This window comes from Colletotrichum orchidophilum (genome assembly GCF_001831195.1).
Source record: "Colletotrichum orchidophilum strain IMI 309357 chromosome Unknown Scaffold_30.1, whole genome shotgun sequence".
Classification (NCBI taxonomy): Eukaryota; Fungi; Ascomycota; class Sordariomycetes; order Glomerellales; family Glomerellaceae; genus Colletotrichum; species Colletotrichum orchidophilum.
The window spans coordinates 120,377-138,087 of NW_019172986.1; the positions used below are offsets into that span (position 1 = coordinate 120,377).

Genomic DNA, 17,711 nt, shown 5'->3' on the forward strand with positions numbered 1-17,711 from the left:
CGGGCCAGCTGGATCCGAACCACACAATTCGAGCAGCAGGAACAGTGAACCCAACGCAAGAGCCACAGAGAAGGACCATCCTGCCTTCCGTTCCTGCGCATTGCGGCAACCAACAGGCAGAAGCTACAGGCTAGAGCCTACCTAGCCCAACTTCCAAGCAGAGAAAAAGGCGGGCGGGCTTCTCGGGCCCAGTGGAGGAACCTTGGGAAGGATCCCCCCCCTGCCTCCCACCAACGAGCGGCTTCCCAAAATGCTGGGACTGAGAGCCAGAGCCTCTAACCCAATCTCGGCCATCTCCTCCCCCCTGATCGCGCGCTCCACTTTTCACGACTCCACGGCCGCCTCACTGTCGCCGCCCAGCTGCAACTTCTGGACGACTTGGACGCTCATTCGGGCGCAATTATTCACCACCTACGGATCCAGTTGCACTTGCAGCAATTATTCATTGCCGCCAGTCACCAACGCTACGCCGTCTTCTCCTCGGTCCAAACCGAAGAACACCACCACCTCTTCCACCACCACCACCGTTGCATCCACACGGGCATCCACATCCGCAAACACCTCGGCCTTCGAGGCTGCTGCCAATCACGCTCCTCGTCCGCTTCTCCCACTGCCATTCACCATTGGCCGCTTTGCCCACGCTTGCATTGAAATCAGCACCACCACTACCACCACCGTTCAAGCGAAAGCCAAAGCTGCAGTCCGAGCCACTCCCTGCACGTCGTCGCCTTCGCATTTCTTTGTCCGGGTCTCCACATATCTAGCTGCAAACCTAATCGTTTTGCACCTGCGACTGCTGCTGCACCTGCGCGACTCTTCCTTTGGACGTCTTTTCCCCAATTCCATCCCGTCAACTTCCCCTCTAACCCGGCGACCAATTCAATCACTTCGTCCGCCGTCGACATCACAGTTGACGTTTCTGCCGCCGCCGCTTAAAGAGGCCCTGGCGACCTCCACGAGCCTGGCCCAGGCGCTGCTGCAAACTCCTCGACAACCAAAAGACCCGTTCTCCACCGTACCCCGTAAGGCCGTCGTCCTCACGGCGGCCTTCGTCGAACCATTCTCCCCACGGCTTCATACGCGAGAAACAAGTCTCCATCACCGGCCACCGTAGATGCGTCCGCAAATCCTCGCATCACAACGCTTTCACAGCAGCCCACATATCCCGGCGCTTCGCCTGACCTGCAAACTCCAGTAGCCGCCGCCGCCGCCCTACCCCAAGCTCGCAGTCCATCCTTGCTACGCCAATACGACCCCAAAGAGTACTTTTTGCAGTCTCCCTTCCGCAATCGTGCCGCCGCTTCTGCTCCCCATCGACTTCCTCACCTTTCGCCTGCTCGTCTGTGGAACCCAACCAACTCTACACCAAGACTTCCCGAAAAGCCTGTCCGCAAACGACGCCCCTCGACACCGCCTCCTCCTGCCGTCCCTCTATCGCATCCGACTCTCGATCGGTTATCTGTCGACCCTGCCGACCCCCTCGGCATCGGCGCTGGCGACTACCCGCTGCTAACTCTTCCGGAACAGCGCCAGACGCGACATCCGACATCGAATCGAAACAGCCTCCAATTTGATCGGAGTGGGAGTGGTGCCGAGCATCGCATCAATCTTCCAACATCACTGCGCCATTCATACGACGGACGAAGGTCCGCTGATCCTTCGCCAACATTTTTGGATCCTGACGCCAGCTCCGCCAACGAGGAAGAAGAAACACCCGCAGAGCCTCCTCCCGAACCCCGAGTAACTGGTCTGAGGAAACGCGGACAGAGTGTTTCCGACCCAGTCATACGAGACTTCGCAATAACCCTCAACGACAAGGGAAAAGGGAAGGCAGCCATGGAGCAAGGCACTGAAAATCAGGGGCGAGGGTCTTCGAAGGACTTGGAACGCGGGCCAGACGTGCTCCCGCGCCACTCGAATGTGTCGGCCGGCGATGCTATCGGTATTGGGTCGGCCATATCATCTTCCAACTCGTCGATTATGGGAGAGGAACTGCCGCCAGATATGGGCGAGGAATGGGGACCGCAACACCCGTGCTTTCCCCATATGAACCCTCATGTTCCCCTGGACTCGCCAGAGTACCACAATACTCGAATCATTCGCATACGTCGAGATTGGTTGATCGAGGGAGATTTGGCTCCGACGTTTTCCAACTTGTACCCTGAAATTTTGGATCCAGCCGGTTTGTCCGAACAAGAATTCCGGAGGATCATCGACAAGCTCAACGGCGAACTCATTCCAATATTCAGCCCGTACAGCTGGAGGAACGTGGTCGATGGCGTGCTGGGCCTCGTGACGGGTTGGCTATGGGATGACTTGGGTTTTACTGGCGTCAAGGCTCGGTTGAAGCGCCTGGAACGTTGGATTGACCAGTGGAACAACGAAATGGAAAAGACGATCGGCAATGAGGACAGCTCAATGGCTCCGCGAATCATCTCGCTGAGAAAGACGGGCTACATGACAGTAAGTTAACCTTATCAAAATCACATGAAATCCCGTACTCATCGAGATGAAAGCTGGACATACAGATCCCAGATCCGGAAATCGCACCTGCTCCTAGCACACCTGGCGGTTCTAGATCTGGAAGTATACCAATGGAGCCGCCAACCGCCATAATGGCACAATAATCTGGCGAGGCTGCTCCCCTGTCTGCCTTTGCCAACCTACCTTCTTCCCTTCGATTTCGTATTTCACCATACACTCTTTCTAATCACGGATCGGCCGCGGCCTGTGGGACGAACCGGCATGAGCTTATACGACCGTAGCCTCACTTCTTCACGAGGCACTCGATATCCATTTACTACTACCCGGGGTTATTTTACTCTTTTTTTCCGTCCCCACCCCCTACTACTACTATTACCTTATACCAAGACATGGCGCGGAGTTTTAGGATCCCTTGGCTGGGACAGTCACGAAATGTGAAGCAAATGATTTCTTACGCGTCTTTTTCAGGGTTCACGTTTTGGGTGACCAACGTGTTTTTCATGCCAGAATGTACGAAATGGGAGCGATCCTGATGTTGGGGGAACCCGTCTGTATGCGGGATGACGAAGGAGGAGCAGCTAAGCTCCGGAGGCCCCTATAATTTGTTTAGATACCTGATGTGCCATTAAAAACTCGTTTCTTCTCTACGCAGGCCTGTCTCTGACCTCATGAGGTGTACCTAGGAGGCACCCTCTCTTGATTCGCTCAAAAATTTGCCAACTCTTTTATCATGAACATGGCCGCTACATGACTGACTTGTGCGGATTGTGCCCGAAATAGCTAGCATTACGCCCGCAACGTCTCTCACTGGAAGGGAGGGGACGGAGGGAGAGGTTATTAGAAGCCATCCTGGTGTAGATTCCTATCAGTCGAATGGAAAAAGTGGCCGAGATGCCTGAGTATTTTGAAAGACCAATCCTCGGATCATGTTCCCGCCGAATTCACGATGATAGCTCCCACATGTTGTTGGATGTCCCTTGAGAATGTTGTCGGATCATTGTACCAAGGCTCGACTGCGGAGTTAAACACGGTAGCCAGGATCTCCGACTTGCGTGGTCAAACTCACGTTCATCAGGGCTCCCATCCAGCCATGATCGATCGTACAGGTGAGTCACTGCCGGCGTGGCGATTGTGGGTTCTTCATTGTCACAGGCTGACTGATCCAGAGGGGAGTGTCGAGGCACGCAGGACCAGCTATGCCGAATCGTGATATGGCTTCGGGGCGGCGGAAGAAGACTTGCTCCCTGCTCGATGGTATGCCGTGCCATTGGATCCGAGTTGCTTTCCGCGGCAGGACTATATGATCCCTGGGACCACATATAGGACGATGGTGAAGATATCGAGTCCCGTGTGGTTGAAACATGGCTGATCTGTGTGTCCTTCTGAGAAGTCTCACCGTTGACTTTGAACGACGCAGAGCTGCGGAAAGAAAAGCACGCACAGTCAGAATCTAGGCCCTCTGAACTTGGAAGGGTCGGGCACTCACACTCTTTGAACGACCGACTCTCCTTGCAGACCCTTTGGTCTTACCCCTGAAGCACCAGCATCTTTCCGGAGTCCGCGGAAGATTCCACCGCAGCCCAGCTTCAGCAATATACTGCGATAGGTCCTCATGATGTCCTCCGTCATACCGGAGAAGAAAAAGATGGGTACCGCCGACGCGATGACTAGATATTGGTGGTTGAGCTGAAAGAAACTAAGGCCGCTGTGGGGGTATAGAAGGACCGTATCCCACGGCAGGGGGTCATTCTTCTTTCGAATGTTGTCAAAGTCAAAGGTCTGGAACATGAAGGTGGTCCTCAGTTGGATTATGATTTGGTAGCAGTATAGGGGAATGTAAAGGACGAGGACGCAGATCATCACGGAGAAGATTCGCCATCTCGTCCGGCTTGCTCTTGCGGCGGCGGAGCTGTTTGACATGAGTGTTGACCGGGTGAGCAGCTCGATACGTGTGTAGCGCTTCCAAGTGAGGACTGTATGTTGGAGTGAGTAGAAATGATTTCCAGTGGGTGGGGGGGTGTCTGTCCGTAACTCACCCGCGTAGAAGCCCGCCGCAAGAGCCAGAATGGGATTTGGAAGCAGAAAGAAGACAAAGACGACCCAGTCGCCATGACCGCTCCATATACAGCCGCTCAGCGTAGCGATGGAATACCTCTGCGATGAAGTAGGTTACAGCAGACCCATCTGTAGCAACGGAATAGGGAAGATGATGAGCGCCTGCACGAGCATCTTCCTGCGTTTCTCCTGGGTAGATAAAGGCGTGGCCCGGGACAACCCCATCTGCTGCGCCAGATTCCGCGTGATAGCGAGGCACGAGGTCGAGTAGAGGGGGATCAGGGGCTGGTAGACGTAGGCGTGGATGTCGCACCAGATCTGTCCCTGGAGCCACTCGTACACATTGTCATTGCGCCAGACGAGGGCATTGATGGCGGTAGAGAAGTTCATGAGTATGACTGTGCCGACGAAGACGGCTGGGGCGAACTCGCCGTGGCGGTAGAGGTTTTTGAGGGGCACGAGACAGCCGATGTTGGAGAGGATGCCAAGGACTACCCGGCAGATGAGGTTGGCCGTCAGAGATGGGGTGGTGTAGGGCGCTGTTGGCGGGTAGGGTATTGCGAGTGTGCTGCGCGTTGATAGTATGTTTGGGATCGGTGACATCTCGATGGGCTGAGTACTTGGGGGATCTCGCAAGATACGCTACTCATCGTCGTCAGTGCTTAGGTGATTACTTGTGAGTGACCGGACCTGCTACAAGATGAGTTTCTTACTGCGGCCTTTCGTCCCAGATCATGAAGAGCAGCGCCTACGTAGTAGATGTAGAATTGATGGCCAGCAGCTTGCGTATCTTGAGAAAGTCACGGATGAATAATGAGAGATTAGTAAGTGTCAGGTAAGATGTTAAAGAGCAAACAGGAAATCTGGAGTGTACCCGGAGCCAGCTCCTCAAAAATTCTGTGATAGAGATGGAGGATGAAGACGTTTAGTCAATGAGAACCCAATGGGAAACGAATCAGAAGTGAGAGCGGGATGTAGGGAGACATGGAAAACAAGTGGTTCTTATGGGAAGTGCCAGAGATGGCCGAGTCTTGGTCCAAGAAGGAAAATTGATGGACAAGAGGAATGGCAGAACAGAAGAAGGAGCTGGCGCACCACCTCGATATCAAGTCGCGATTGCCAAGCTCACTCTAATGCATGGGAGACAGCCCTTCCTGAAGATCTCCCTGGCCGTCCTCGATGCTTGAGGTCCTCATATTTACTCGGTGTAAGCCGCAAATGGGCACCCGTTTCGACACATGGGTTACGTCTTTGAGCAATGACCTGTGTGCTTCTCTTTCGTCGTGGTCACGGCTATGGCCAAACATGACAGATATAAGCCACAACATGATATTCAGAAGCAAGTCTCAAATTAGCAACAGATATTTTCATCTCGTAATAGCGTTTGATTCAGACATGAGTAAGCAGAGATAATAGCCTCAAGAGTCATCTGGGTACATTGACTTGAGCAACCAAAGTGAAGGGGGCCAAGCCAGAAGCGATTTCATTTCAGGATCCCTCGAGGTTCTTGAAGAAAAAGTAAAGAGTTAACAAATAAATAGAAGCTTTGAAGATTGGTGAAGATGGATATGAGAAGCGAACTACCTAGGTAAGGGGGTCCCTACTGCTGTTACCTTATCCTTACTAGCTGCTTCCGGTTAGCGAATATTCCGAACTGGTATAAGGTAGCTTCGATATAGGAATGAGAGGACATCCAATTTCAGGGGTCAATGCGAAAAGTCAAGGGACCTGAGGTGGCATGCACGAGCCACTTTGTAGCCCAGCAAGCTGCGGTAGCGCCCCTGGACCGCGTCGACGCAACGCGCCCACCGCGAACGAAATCGATAGGTCCCATACCAGCCCATAAGCTCCCCCCCCCCGAAACGAACATCTCGTCAAGTTCGACACATCATCAACCACCCATTCGCTACACCTTTTTGTCCTCCGTCTCACCTTTTCGCCGCTCCTTCAATCAAAACGTCCCTTTTGCTACACACCCAAAACCGAAACATGTCTGCCTCCGCCCTCTTCCGCCGCGCCGCCGTCGCCCCGCGCATCGCCGCCCGCGCATTCAGCACCACCCCCTCCAACAACTTCGCCCGCATCACCATCGTCGGCAACCTCGCCGACACCCCCGAGCTCGTCCCCACCAGCACCGGCCGCGAGATCATCAGATACGCCGTCGCCAGCAACAGCGGCTCCAAGGAAAACCGCCAGACCAGCTGGTTCCGCGTCACTAGCTTCGAACCCGAAGGTCCCCGTCGCGACTTCCTCCAGTCCTTGCCCAAGGGGTACGCACGCACGATAAACCTGATGATACCTTGGAGAGAGAAAGAGAAACGAGTGATAAAAGAGCCTAGAGTGCTAATGTGTGTCTTTACATATAGAGCTACAGTCTATGTCGAGGGCGATGCTACCATCGGCACCTACCAAGATGCCGAGGGCAAGACCCGTAACTCCCTGAGAGTTATCCACCGTACGTCTCCTTCTTCTCTAGCACACGTTTGTTTTTATATAAGGGGGTTCGGAGGCGTCCTAACATCAACTACAGGCAGCATTGAAGTCCTCAAGCGCCCGTTTACTGGCACCAACGCCAGCGAGTAAATGTTCGCTCTATTGCTATCAATACGACAAACGGAGTTCTCTGCCATCTACGAACGACGCAAGACGAGTGTACTCTTTAGAGATCCTGACCTGACTGGCCATTCTCTCTCTCCACTCTATCGAGATCTTTGTTTTCTTTTTTGTGTAAAATGACCTGATAAATGGGCTGGTTGAGGCGTGCTGTACGAAAACTCTTTCTAGGACGATAATTGATACCATGGGTTGCTCCTCTCACTTGCGCCTCAAACGCATCTTGCGCCACGTGGTCTCCTGCTGCTTAGTCCTTTTGCCCAATCGAACGGTTGCATACAATATGCACGGGAACCGGCTTGTCGAATTTCAACGGCTCTATAAACTCGTAACCCTCAATGGGCCAAATTGCCCTCCTCAGACGAGCGTACAGCTATCCATGCATCCAAAGCCCGCAGCCACACCCCCCTCATTGCTGGTGTCACCCTTGGTGCGGAGCAAATAGCCAGCCTCCTCATTGTGAATCACCTTCCCGGTGCCCTGATTCCACACCGTAGTGCCGTAAATGCCAAGCTCGCAGATGACGCCGCCTTCTTCGAGGTTGCCGTTCCGGAGGATGATGTTGTCTTGCTTGGGCGGTGTGATCAACTCCATCAAAATATACGAGCCCCAGTGCGTCTCGGGAGTCTTCTTCAAGAATTCGGGAATGTCCTCGCGGTAGTGGTTGTTCCCGCCGCCTTCTCTCTGCGGCTTGAGGACGTAGCTCTTGCACAGCTCGGGATCCTGCGCAATCTTGCGCGCCTTGAGCCCGGCCTCGGAGGTGTCCATCGGGAAAATGTTGGTAAAGGTCTCGAAAACCTCGGCAGTGCTGGGAGAATCGTCGGGGATGAAGCGCCCGAGAACCGAAGGCGAGGATCCTGCTGCTCTCGGCGTGGCCAGAACCTGTTGGATCTTCTTGCTGCCGGCCAGCTGGGTCAGGACGGTGGGGCACTTGATGGCAGACGACCTCTCGAGGTGGTAGCGGGCCTCCCAGGCGCTCTCGTCCGGGTAGTCTGACGGGTCGTACCAGCATCTCAGGTACGCGACGGCGACCTCGAAGACCTTGGAGGGGTCCCGGGGCAGCTTGTACAGCAGCTGACGCTTGGGGGTGTCGGCAACCTCGGTGTGCTGCAGGAGCTCAGAGACGGGGACGCGGAAGACGTTGACGGGGTCGGCGGAGTTGACGAGGGCGTACTCAAGGTGGCGCTGATCAAAGATGTTCCTTTCGCCGCCCTGGACGACGAAGATGACGCACTTCTTGTGGCCGAGCTCCGACGGGCCGTAGGCATTGAACGCGGCGCGAATACCGCTTGAGAGACCCTGGACGCTCTTGTTCTCGGGCAGGTCGAGTGACGCGGATTCGATGGGACGATCCAGCAGTGGGTATTCTGCCACGGAAAGGAATCTATCGTCATAAGTTTCCTGAGCTTCTCTTCTATATCAGGTAGGAGATTGTGATTACTTATGGAGCAGCGAGGTTCGGGATGAAAGACCACCAAAGGATGAAGCTATCGTATTGAATTCGACCTGCTTGACCTGGCGTTTAGGTTCACCTGACGAGATATCCTGATGGACAAGATAGTCTGATCTGAACAATCCCAAGGAGAGGCTCTGTTCATCATTAGTCTCATTCTCTTCCACGTTGATAAATCACTTACTTGAGTATATCCTTCCTTCTTCACACGCACATGGGTATCCCATAACTTGCTGATGAAGTCGTCGCCTCCCTTGACCCTACGCACTGTTAGAATCAATTTTCATAGTTCTGCAGGCTTCACCAGGTGCGTGACCAGGTGTCAGGCGGGATTGAAAACGTACTCATCCACCATGGCACTCAGAAACTCCTCGTCCCTACTGATGGCGGCATAGAGCTCATTATACGTCTTTTGCACGGATCTCGCCTGCTCGAAGCATCCCTTGGGGAAAGGACTAGGGAACAGCGTAACGGGCACGTTGACAGCAAGAATACCTTTGGGGTCTGACTCTGGCGTCACGACGGCGGGAGGCGGCCTGACTGACAAGCCGTTGCCAATAGCCCAGTCCTTGACGGTCTGCACGAGGGCGTTTTGCTCCGACTGGGACAGTCGGGGCGGGTACTGCTCCTTTGTCAGCGTTGTAGTCGCCATGTTGTTGAGGAAGCTTTCCAGGCGAGACTGGCAAGTCTGAAGCTCCGGTAGCAACTACAGTAGGCTACTATGGTCCTAAATTGGGCGGTTTTAGTGTTGCGCCTTGGTGATTAATAATTGTTGGCCAAGCTAGGTGGATGAACTGGGTTGCGGACAGAAACAGTAATAGATGGCCTTGAAAGATAGGTCTTCGGCCGGGGAAAGAAGACAGGTCTGAATCAAATTTGAGACAAGAAAAAATTCGAATGAATTGTTGAGTCTATTGAGGGTTTTGTGAGAGTGAGATATCACCAGATGAGGAGCGAGTGTTGACCTTGGTGAGGTATGTTCGGCGGGGGAGGGACGAGAAATCGGCTGCCCCACCACGAGCTTCTGGGTCTGGATTCAAATTGTCCAGTACCCTCACTGTACCTTTAGCTGGTAAGGTAAGGTAGGTGCGACGCAGACAAGACGTGATCAGTCTAAGTGGGGAGAATACTTCAAGCATTAACTTTTGGCTGCGATAGGATTGAAGGATCTTCACAATCATCGGTATGTGACGTTCAAATATTCATGGTGGGCTTTAGCTGCCACAATGCCGAAGTCTTCTCTACTTGGTTTCTCTAGAGGCAAGATATGTCGTGAATTGCAAACAAAATATTCTGACGGCGGGGTTAGCAGGTAGGTAGTCTGGAGGAGCCGGGCCTGGGTCAACTATGTTCTACCTTACGCCTGCCATTTATTACCCCTCCATCCCGGGCTCTGGCTGCTCCAGCCAGAGGCGACCTACGTTATCTTAAATCCGAAAACGCGGTCACGTGTCGACTACCTAAGGTAGCGACTCGAATTTTTATTACCTAGGCGCCATAGGTACCTTACCTTATCTGTACTAAGGTAACCTAGAGGTACGGAAAGATACATTGCATTAATCCCAGCGTCTAAGTTAAAGTCAGCTCAGGTAAGGCGTCCTGCCTGATCATGGAAGGTGGGGCTTCCATTGCGACTTCCGCGACTTCTCTAACTTACGCGCCGTGATTCTGCAGAGAAAACCCGGCGGCAATGCCTACGCTCACTCTTCGATTTCAGTATATTCCCTACACTAAAACCGCCTATTTCCAGGCGCTTGCACATGACCTGAGTCAAATCACAACCCCATTTCGACTGATCATTCCGTTCCTCTTCTCCCTACAACGGCTTTCTTCACGGCTTTCTTCACTACACAGCTGGAAAGCCCTCCCCAGCAGGTGGTTTTGTTCACAGTCATCAAGTTTTTGTTTGCTGGAACAAGGACGTTCACATCTTTGTTGAGGCCCCTCGAACAGTCTAGGCTTCAAAGACACACCTCGATTTTCGGAAAAAGGCAACCATCTCGGCTTTGTTGTCTTCTCTGTGGTCCTCGATTCGTTTGAACACGGAATCAAGGGTTGAGAATACTCATGCACTTTGGGGCAAAAGTTAGCAGCCCTAAACTCCATCGTAAGTCGGTCACTACTTGGTACTCCCCCCAAAGTCTCAACCTGGCACCTTTCACTCAGCATCTTTCGCCAGCGGGCTGTACTTTCTGGGTGACTCCATAGTATCGCAAGTCCTCTCGAGCTTCCCGCTTTTTTCTCACACAATCTATCTTCCTACACATATTGCTTCAAATTCCATTGAACCTCACTCATCCTATCTGGTCTGTCTTTGTTCCACATGGCTAAGATCCTGTGTTTTCAACATGTACTTATGTTTAGTGCTGATCCATCCCTGGTCTTCTAGCCATTCTCATGTCCTAAGCGGCAGGCATCATGGAGGGCAATGAGGATGATCCCTTTACCTGGGACGTCGAACAGCTGGTGCATGAGCTATGCACCGCTGAAAACCGGCCATGGCATCCGAAGCTCGTGAGCAAGAGACCCAACCCGGTGGCCCTCGCAAATGCACTACGTGAGCATGACATCGACGGTGAAACGCTTCTTACCTACGAAGATGTCATGCCACCCCTCGATGGTCTCCTCAGGGACCTCGGTGTCGTCAAGATCGTCCACAAGATGACGATGGTCAAAGCTATTAACCATCTCAAGTCGAATAGCCGTGGTTATCGTCAGCAAAAGGCCGAAATGGCGAAAGAGGAGGCAGACAGCCAAGAAAGCTCGCAGGAGGTGCAAATGAACAGCAAACCGGAACGTGGAGCCCCGGATGTTAGTGCTACGGAGCATCCCTCAACGATCACCACGGTCCAAGATGTCCCAATGCAGGCCATCACGGATCAAAATGTATTAGTCTCCGGTGTTGACGATGCGGACAAACCGACGAGTGAACCTCCTCAGAAGAAGAGGAAGATGGCGCCGACTTTGATCACGACCGCTGTCACCGGAATTGGCAACGCACCCATCCGTACTGCAGCTGACGATGTTGTTCTTTCCCGGAACCCTGTTACCGCAAATGCATGGCCTCCTACATCCAGTGCGATTCCCAGCAGAAGCCGTGGGAAGACACTACCAGTGGAAAAAGAGCTCATCTCAAGATACGGCACTGCGAGGGCTTACTTTGGACCCGATGCGCTCATTATCGGCCGTGAAATCCCCAAGTCGAGTCTTGTACCAAGTGGAAGCGCCGCAGATGAAGATGGCAGAAGTTTTCTCTTCAGTTCTAAGGATTTTGTCCCTGCTGGACACAGTCGGCAAGTCCACCGAGCGTTACAACGACTTTTGCGCACGAACAGCCAGTCTCTGAGGTTGATGCAGAACGGTGAATCTCCTTTTGTGGAGCCTGAAGAGGAAGATGAGGTTCTCCCTCTATTTGGCGACTCCGACGTTGATGACGGTTATGACACGGAGACAAGGGACGCGATCGAGGATGAAGAAGAAGAGAGACACCAAGAAATGAAACGCAAGTCTCATCACTTGACGCCAGATGATGTTGAACGTGTATTAGAGGAGGAGATCCAGCGGATAGAAGATTCTTGGAAAGAGAGAAAGCTCCTCAAAAAAGAGTGGAAGGCCAATACCCTCTGGAACAAGGCTCGCCGTCATGGTCTGGTCCGACAAATAGCGAGTGCTACGTCTCGGCTCGAGGCTCTCAATAGCCGCATAGACAAACTTTGTCGAGAGATCAAGCGAGATGAATGGCCCACTGAAGATCAGCTGCGCAGACAAGCACGGTGCCTTGAGTGTAGCGTGGAGGACCGGAAAGCTGAGAAGTGGCTTCTCGAAACCTTGCGAGGCCCCGAACCTATCCGGCCGCTGACGATGCCTAAGCCCCGGCCGATGAGAGTTACAAGACCCGATCTCTCTGACGAAGATGGAGAGCTCATCACCAGTGGCGACGATGAAGACGATTTTGTCGTTGACGACATGATGAGCATTGCGGGTTCGCCCGTGCTGGTCGCGTCACGATCAGCAAGCCTAATGAATCTGGACAACCCCAAAGATGTCTCAACACGGGAAAGCAAGACTCCTCCGCGATTGCGCAAGGACGAATATTCAGCCGATGCTCTAATCGACACGAAATCCGACGATGGCATTATCGATTTGACAATGGTCGACTCCGAACTTGAGACTGAGCTTGCGCTTCCTGAGAGGGATATCATATCTCTGGTCACGCCTGACACGCCAAATGCTTGGGCATTTGCATCACCAGCTCCTGAAAGCGATGATAATGAGCAGCCACCGCTAACCCAGGAACAGCTTGAGACTCCATACGACCAGCCTGGAAAGATTGGGGACATTGCACCAAAGATGTGGAGACTTCACGGAGACAACAAACGACTTCTGATCTGTGTCATATCGCGGCTAGCCCTACGATGGAGAGAGGCTTTCTTCCTCATCATCCAGGCCCTGACCCCCGCTGATATCTGGACTGACTTCGTAATCACAGCCCTAGAAGACTCCCCTGGAAGTCATGGCCCAGAGAGTGCGGTCGAGCTCGGCACCGTAATTGCCCGCCTATTCAGAGTCTTCGCACTCTGCAAGCCGGCGGCCGCCAATACCATCACCAGAAGGCTCAACAACAAATTAAAGGTCAAGAAAATAAAGGCAAAAGTAGATCAGTTTGGAAATTTCTGCGATTTCGTGAAAACTGGTATCCTACCCAACTTTTCAGAGGGCACCCGAGCCAGCGGCTCCGACCGGCGCGGAAGCGTTGATGACAGACGCTCCTGGGCAGATCACAGCGACGACGATATTGAAGATTCTCTGTCTAAGAAACGGAAGACTTTGGTAGCGATGGATCAGACCGCCAAAGATCTTCGCGAAAGCGACCGACGCCGGAGAGAAGAGCAGGAGCAGCGACGGAAAGAATTGCGCAGGAAGCTAGCCGCATCCGACACCATTTCGAGCGACAAGTCACGTCTCATTATCAACGAAACCAAGGAAGATGACGAAGGGCTGATTTACGTTAACGGCGAAATCGGCCAACGCATCAAGGACCACCAGATTGAAGGTGTTCGTTTCCTGTGGAATCAGATCGTCTACGACGCCAAAGTGCGGCAGGGATGTCTTCTGGCTCACACTATGGGACTCGGCAAGACCATGCAGGTCATCACTTTGCTTGTTGCTATCGCCGAGGCCGCGCGATCGAAAGATGAATCTATTCGGTCACAGATTCCAAAGGACCTGAGGCGGTCTAAGACTCTCGTACTATGTCCGGCCTTGCTTGTGGACAACTGGATGGATGAGTTGTTGATGTGGGCTCCTGAAGGGCTTCTCGGCCACTTCTACAAACTGGAAGCCGTCGTCAATGTGCTGGAGCGGGCCCCCATAATCCGCGATTGGGACAAAACCGGCGGCGTGATGATCATTGGTTACGACATGTTCAAGAGATTGGCCGATCCATCAGGGGACGAGATGCTCACGCCCGTGGAGGCCAAGTCGATTGCGCAAATCCTTACAGAAAGCCCTAACCTCGTTGTTGCGGATGAGGCTCACAAAATGAAGAACCCCGACTCGAAAATAGCTTTGGCAGCCGCCAAGTTCAGAACTCAACGACGAATCGCACTCACTGGTTCTCCCCTGGCAAACAACGTGATAGAGTTCTATTGCATGATCAACTGGGTTGCACCCAACTATTTGGGTCCTCTAACAGAATTCAAGGACTACTATGCCGAACCAATCCAGTCTGGTCTCTACGAGGACAGCACTGCAGGTCAATATCGAAAGGCAAAGAAACAACTTGCTGTGTTGGAGGCTACCGTAGCACCAAAGACGAACAGAGCAACAGTCAAATCCTGTCTCAAAAATGACCTTCCGCCAAAGATGGAATTCGTACTCACTGTACCTGTGACGCCGCTCCAGGCTAAGCTCTACGACACTTTTTCTGCCGCCCTCCAGAACGACGCGAACGTTCCAGGCATCAAGACTCTTGGTGCCAACGTTAACTTTGGACTCATCGTCAACCACCCTCGTTGTTGGCAAAGGAGACTTATGGATGAGCGTTTGGAACTGGAAAAGAAGGAGTCGACCAGCCTGACTCTGACCAGCACAATCATCAGTGAGGGCCTGAAAATCTTGCAGCGAGAAAAGGATGTGCCTGCGCCTGCCTTATCGTGGAAGGTGCAGCTTCTTGTCGCCATTCTGGACCAGTGCGAGAAGATAAACGAGAAAGTTCTCATCTTTTCACAATCGATCCCAACACTAGATTACCTGGACAATCTTTTCCGGCAACAGCGAAGAAAGGTTTCTCGGCTGGATGGAACTACACCGATCCATCGAAGACAGCAACAAGTAAAGAACTTCAACAGTGGAGATACTCAATTGTATCTCATTTCAACAACAGCCGGAGGAGTCGGCCTCAACATTCACGGCGCCAGTCGCGTAGTCATATTTGACTTCAAGTACAACCCCATTCACGAGCAGCAAGCGGTCGGTCGAGCATACCGCATTGGTCAGCGAAGGCCGGTATATGTCTACAAGTTCATATCTGGTGGAACGTACGAACAGGCGCTTCACAACAGAGCTGTATTCAAAACTCAATTGGCATCACGCGTTGTGGACAACGAAAACCCAAGACGATGGTCTAAGAAGGATAACGAATACACGAAATCCCGCGAAGAGCCCCCTCAGGAAGACCTCAGTCCATTCGCTGGCAAGGACATTGTTCTCGACAGCCTGTTGACCCACCCGGACATGTCCCAGGGCATCCGCTCGATTGTCATGACGGACACCTTTGAAGAAGAAGACACGTCCGAAATCTTAACGCCTGAGGACTTGAAAGATGTGAAGGACCAGGTCTATATGAACTCTATCCGCAACACCGACCCAGAGAAGTATCGCGAAATGGAGCTGGCACGAATTGCTAGACTTGGCGCTCCAGCCTTAGTTGGTGCAACATCATTTGTACCGCAAATTGTCAACCAGGCATTCGGTATAGTCAAGAGCAGTGTCGCTCCAACATCAAGACCACTCGAAACACCGATTCCACTTCCAAACATCCCTCATGTGCCTACCGTCAAAGCAGGACAGGCATCTAACCCACTGAAGGGTATCAAGAACGTCTTGGCCGACCCAATGAACCCGCCGCAGATCACGCCTGTGCCTGCACCGAGTATTGGTGCTCTTACAAGCAAGGTGGACGCTGCAGTGACACAACAGGCTGCCCCTTCTTCACAGCCAACCCAGCCTGCCAGTATCGGTTCCAGTGTTCAAACTGCTGAGCAGCCGACTGAGCAGCCGACCGAGCAGAAATCAGTAGAGGTACAGTCAATTCCATAGTTGGGTGAATAGTGCTAACCTGACCGAACACCAGTCTCGAGTAGCTCCCCCCATGCCCATGGCTGGTGCCAATACCTTCTTCAGATCTCCGCAGGCACAAGTCACTCTCCCGCCTGGAGAAAATTCACTTTCATCCCCTGCGGTGAAAAGGCCCAAGAGGCCCGGAATTGATTGGGAACAGCATTTCAAGCAGAAAATCCTCGAGTCACTCGATACGATAACGGACTCGGTGGTATCTAATGCGATCAAAGAGGACAAGAACATACTGTCTGATCAAATCGCAAGCTCGACATGGCTCGTGAGATTGGAAATGAAGGAAGGAGACTTACCCAACTTATCGCACATGAAGAAACTGTGCACCTTGATGGGAAATTCCAGATTTGCAGCCGCAGTCCTCACAGGGCATTTCCCTCCGTCCCAGCTTGCGCACGCATCAATCGACGGACTCGATAACCTCTTGAGCGAGTTGATGGCGCTGGAGGAACACCAATTCCGCGACAAACTCAAACTTGTTCAAGGCATAACTGAGGAGCCTAAAGTATGAGCCCGACGCCTCTCATTACGTTGCTCTGGAATTGTGTTTTCGTCTTTCAGCACTCACTTGTTCAGCAACTTTTTGCAGCTAACGACTTGATCCACAGCACCCGCAGACAGTTTTCGACCTACCCAAACCCTTACCAATGGTTCGCCGAACGAATCCTTTCCGGGAAGACGACGACGATTTGGATTTGCTCAAGGAAGTCGCAGAAGCAAGGCGACATCGTGCGCCTAGGCTTCCCACCTGGGCAAGCAAAGCTGTTGAGGAAGGGAAATGGGGGGACCAGCGGCGGACACGGGAGTCCTCGTCATCGGCATCAGCACCAGCATCAGCACCAGCATCAGCATCGGCATCGGCAGCGCCAGGTTTGTGAGTGCGCAAGTAGGCGTTTGCGATAAGGCATTCAGGTCGTTCTTTTTTCAGGGAGCATTTTCAGGCATCTTGGCAGGCATGGGCGTTTGACGGCATTGCAACGCTGGCTTTATGATACCCTTTTTGAGGCGTTCATTTCGAGGTTGTTTGTTTTTCTCGTGGAGGACTCTCTTAACGACAGTATAAGAGTCATATGAGCATCGACGTTTAGGCCAAAAAGCAGGCAAATGAACACGGAGATTTCGTACACCAAGCTGTTCGCCCTCAAGGTTCCTCGGGGGAATCAGACTCAGAGGCTGTGGCTTACGCGGAGTGGTAGATGCAACTAGTGATGGTCAAACGACTAGTTGTTGAGCCCGCAGAGTTCCGTGTCTCACTTCCTGTGGCTGACTGTATACCTCGTATTAATGATGTCGGATGGGACAAGCTGAGGTGACTGCAAGTAAACTCGGCGAATGATGACAGCGTACCCTAAAGGCTCCTCTTGGCCCCATACTCCATATTGCATATTCCGCTGACAGCCCATTATCAGAGGCGTACAGTTGAGACACGGGCGATGTGACAAGTGACCAAAGGTAACAACAGCTGCAAATCTGAAACCAAGAGAATAAAAGTCAAGTGCGCTACAAATTTGTCTCGTCGCTTACTTGGCTTTGCTTCCATGTCACCTGGGACTCTACTTTGCATGCCTTGTTTTAGACCCTCGTACACACTGCTGCACCTTTTGATCTTGGAAGCAACGCGTCCCGGAAGCGGAAGCTACCAGGTACCTACACGGAACGGACTCTGTCATGTTCGGTCTCGGAAGACCCCGGCGAAATGTTCGTACGATTTTGCAGGATCCACAGCGGTGTTTCCAGAAGAGCAGGGGCCCTG

The 17,711-nt window shown here is 52.7% G+C and overlaps 5 protein-coding genes across 5 annotated transcripts; 3 read left to right on the forward strand and 2 right to left on the reverse strand.

The window, feature by feature from the left end:
* Nucleotides 1–250: 250 nt before the first annotated feature.
* On the forward strand, nucleotides 251–2,627 carry CORC01_04534 (uncharacterized protein; the record flags this gene model as incomplete). The annotated part of the gene is made up of 3 exons (XM_022616181.1): nucleotides 251–1,051; nucleotides 1,153–2,463; nucleotides 2,517–2,627. The coding sequence occupies 3 exons, from the start codon at nucleotides 251–253 to the stop codon at nucleotides 2,625–2,627; spliced, it is 2,223 nt and encodes a 740-aa protein (XP_022477270.1).
* Nucleotides 2,628–3,966: 1,339 nt separating this feature from the next.
* Nucleotides 3,967–5,142, reverse strand: CORC01_04535 (pheromone receptor; the record flags this gene model as incomplete). Its single annotated transcript, XM_022616182.1, has 3 exons — nucleotides 3,967–4,457; nucleotides 4,521–4,638; nucleotides 4,708–5,142. 3 exons carry the CDS (start codon nucleotides 5,140–5,142, stop codon nucleotides 3,967–3,969), a joined length of 1,044 nt encoding a protein of 347 aa, XP_022477271.1.
* A 1,386-nt stretch (nucleotides 5,143–6,528) lies between these two features.
* CORC01_04536 (single-strand binding protein family) lies at nucleotides 6,529–7,122 on the forward strand (the record flags this gene model as incomplete). The annotated part of the gene is made up of 3 exons (XM_022616183.1): nucleotides 6,529–6,809; nucleotides 6,906–6,994; nucleotides 7,070–7,122. The coding sequence occupies 3 exons, from the start codon at nucleotides 6,529–6,531 to the stop codon at nucleotides 7,120–7,122; spliced, it is 423 nt and encodes a 140-aa protein (XP_022477272.1).
* Nucleotides 7,123–7,509: 387 nt separating this feature from the next.
* Nucleotides 7,510–9,257, reverse strand: CORC01_04537 (glutathione synthetase; the record flags this gene model as incomplete). Its single annotated transcript, XM_022616184.1, has 4 exons — nucleotides 7,510–8,536; nucleotides 8,594–8,742; nucleotides 8,790–8,865; nucleotides 8,950–9,257. 4 exons carry the CDS (start codon nucleotides 9,255–9,257, stop codon nucleotides 7,510–7,512), a joined length of 1,560 nt encoding a protein of 519 aa, XP_022477273.1.
* Nucleotides 9,258–11,023: 1,766 nt separating this feature from the next.
* Nucleotides 11,024–16,836, forward strand: CORC01_04538 (SNF2 super family protein; the record flags this gene model as incomplete). Its single annotated transcript, XM_022616185.1, has 3 exons — nucleotides 11,024–15,907; nucleotides 15,960–16,463; nucleotides 16,567–16,836. The coding sequence occupies 3 exons, from the start codon at nucleotides 11,024–11,026 to the stop codon at nucleotides 16,834–16,836; spliced, it is 5,658 nt and encodes a 1,885-aa protein (XP_022477274.1).
* Between the last annotated feature and the right edge of the window lie 875 nt (nucleotides 16,837–17,711).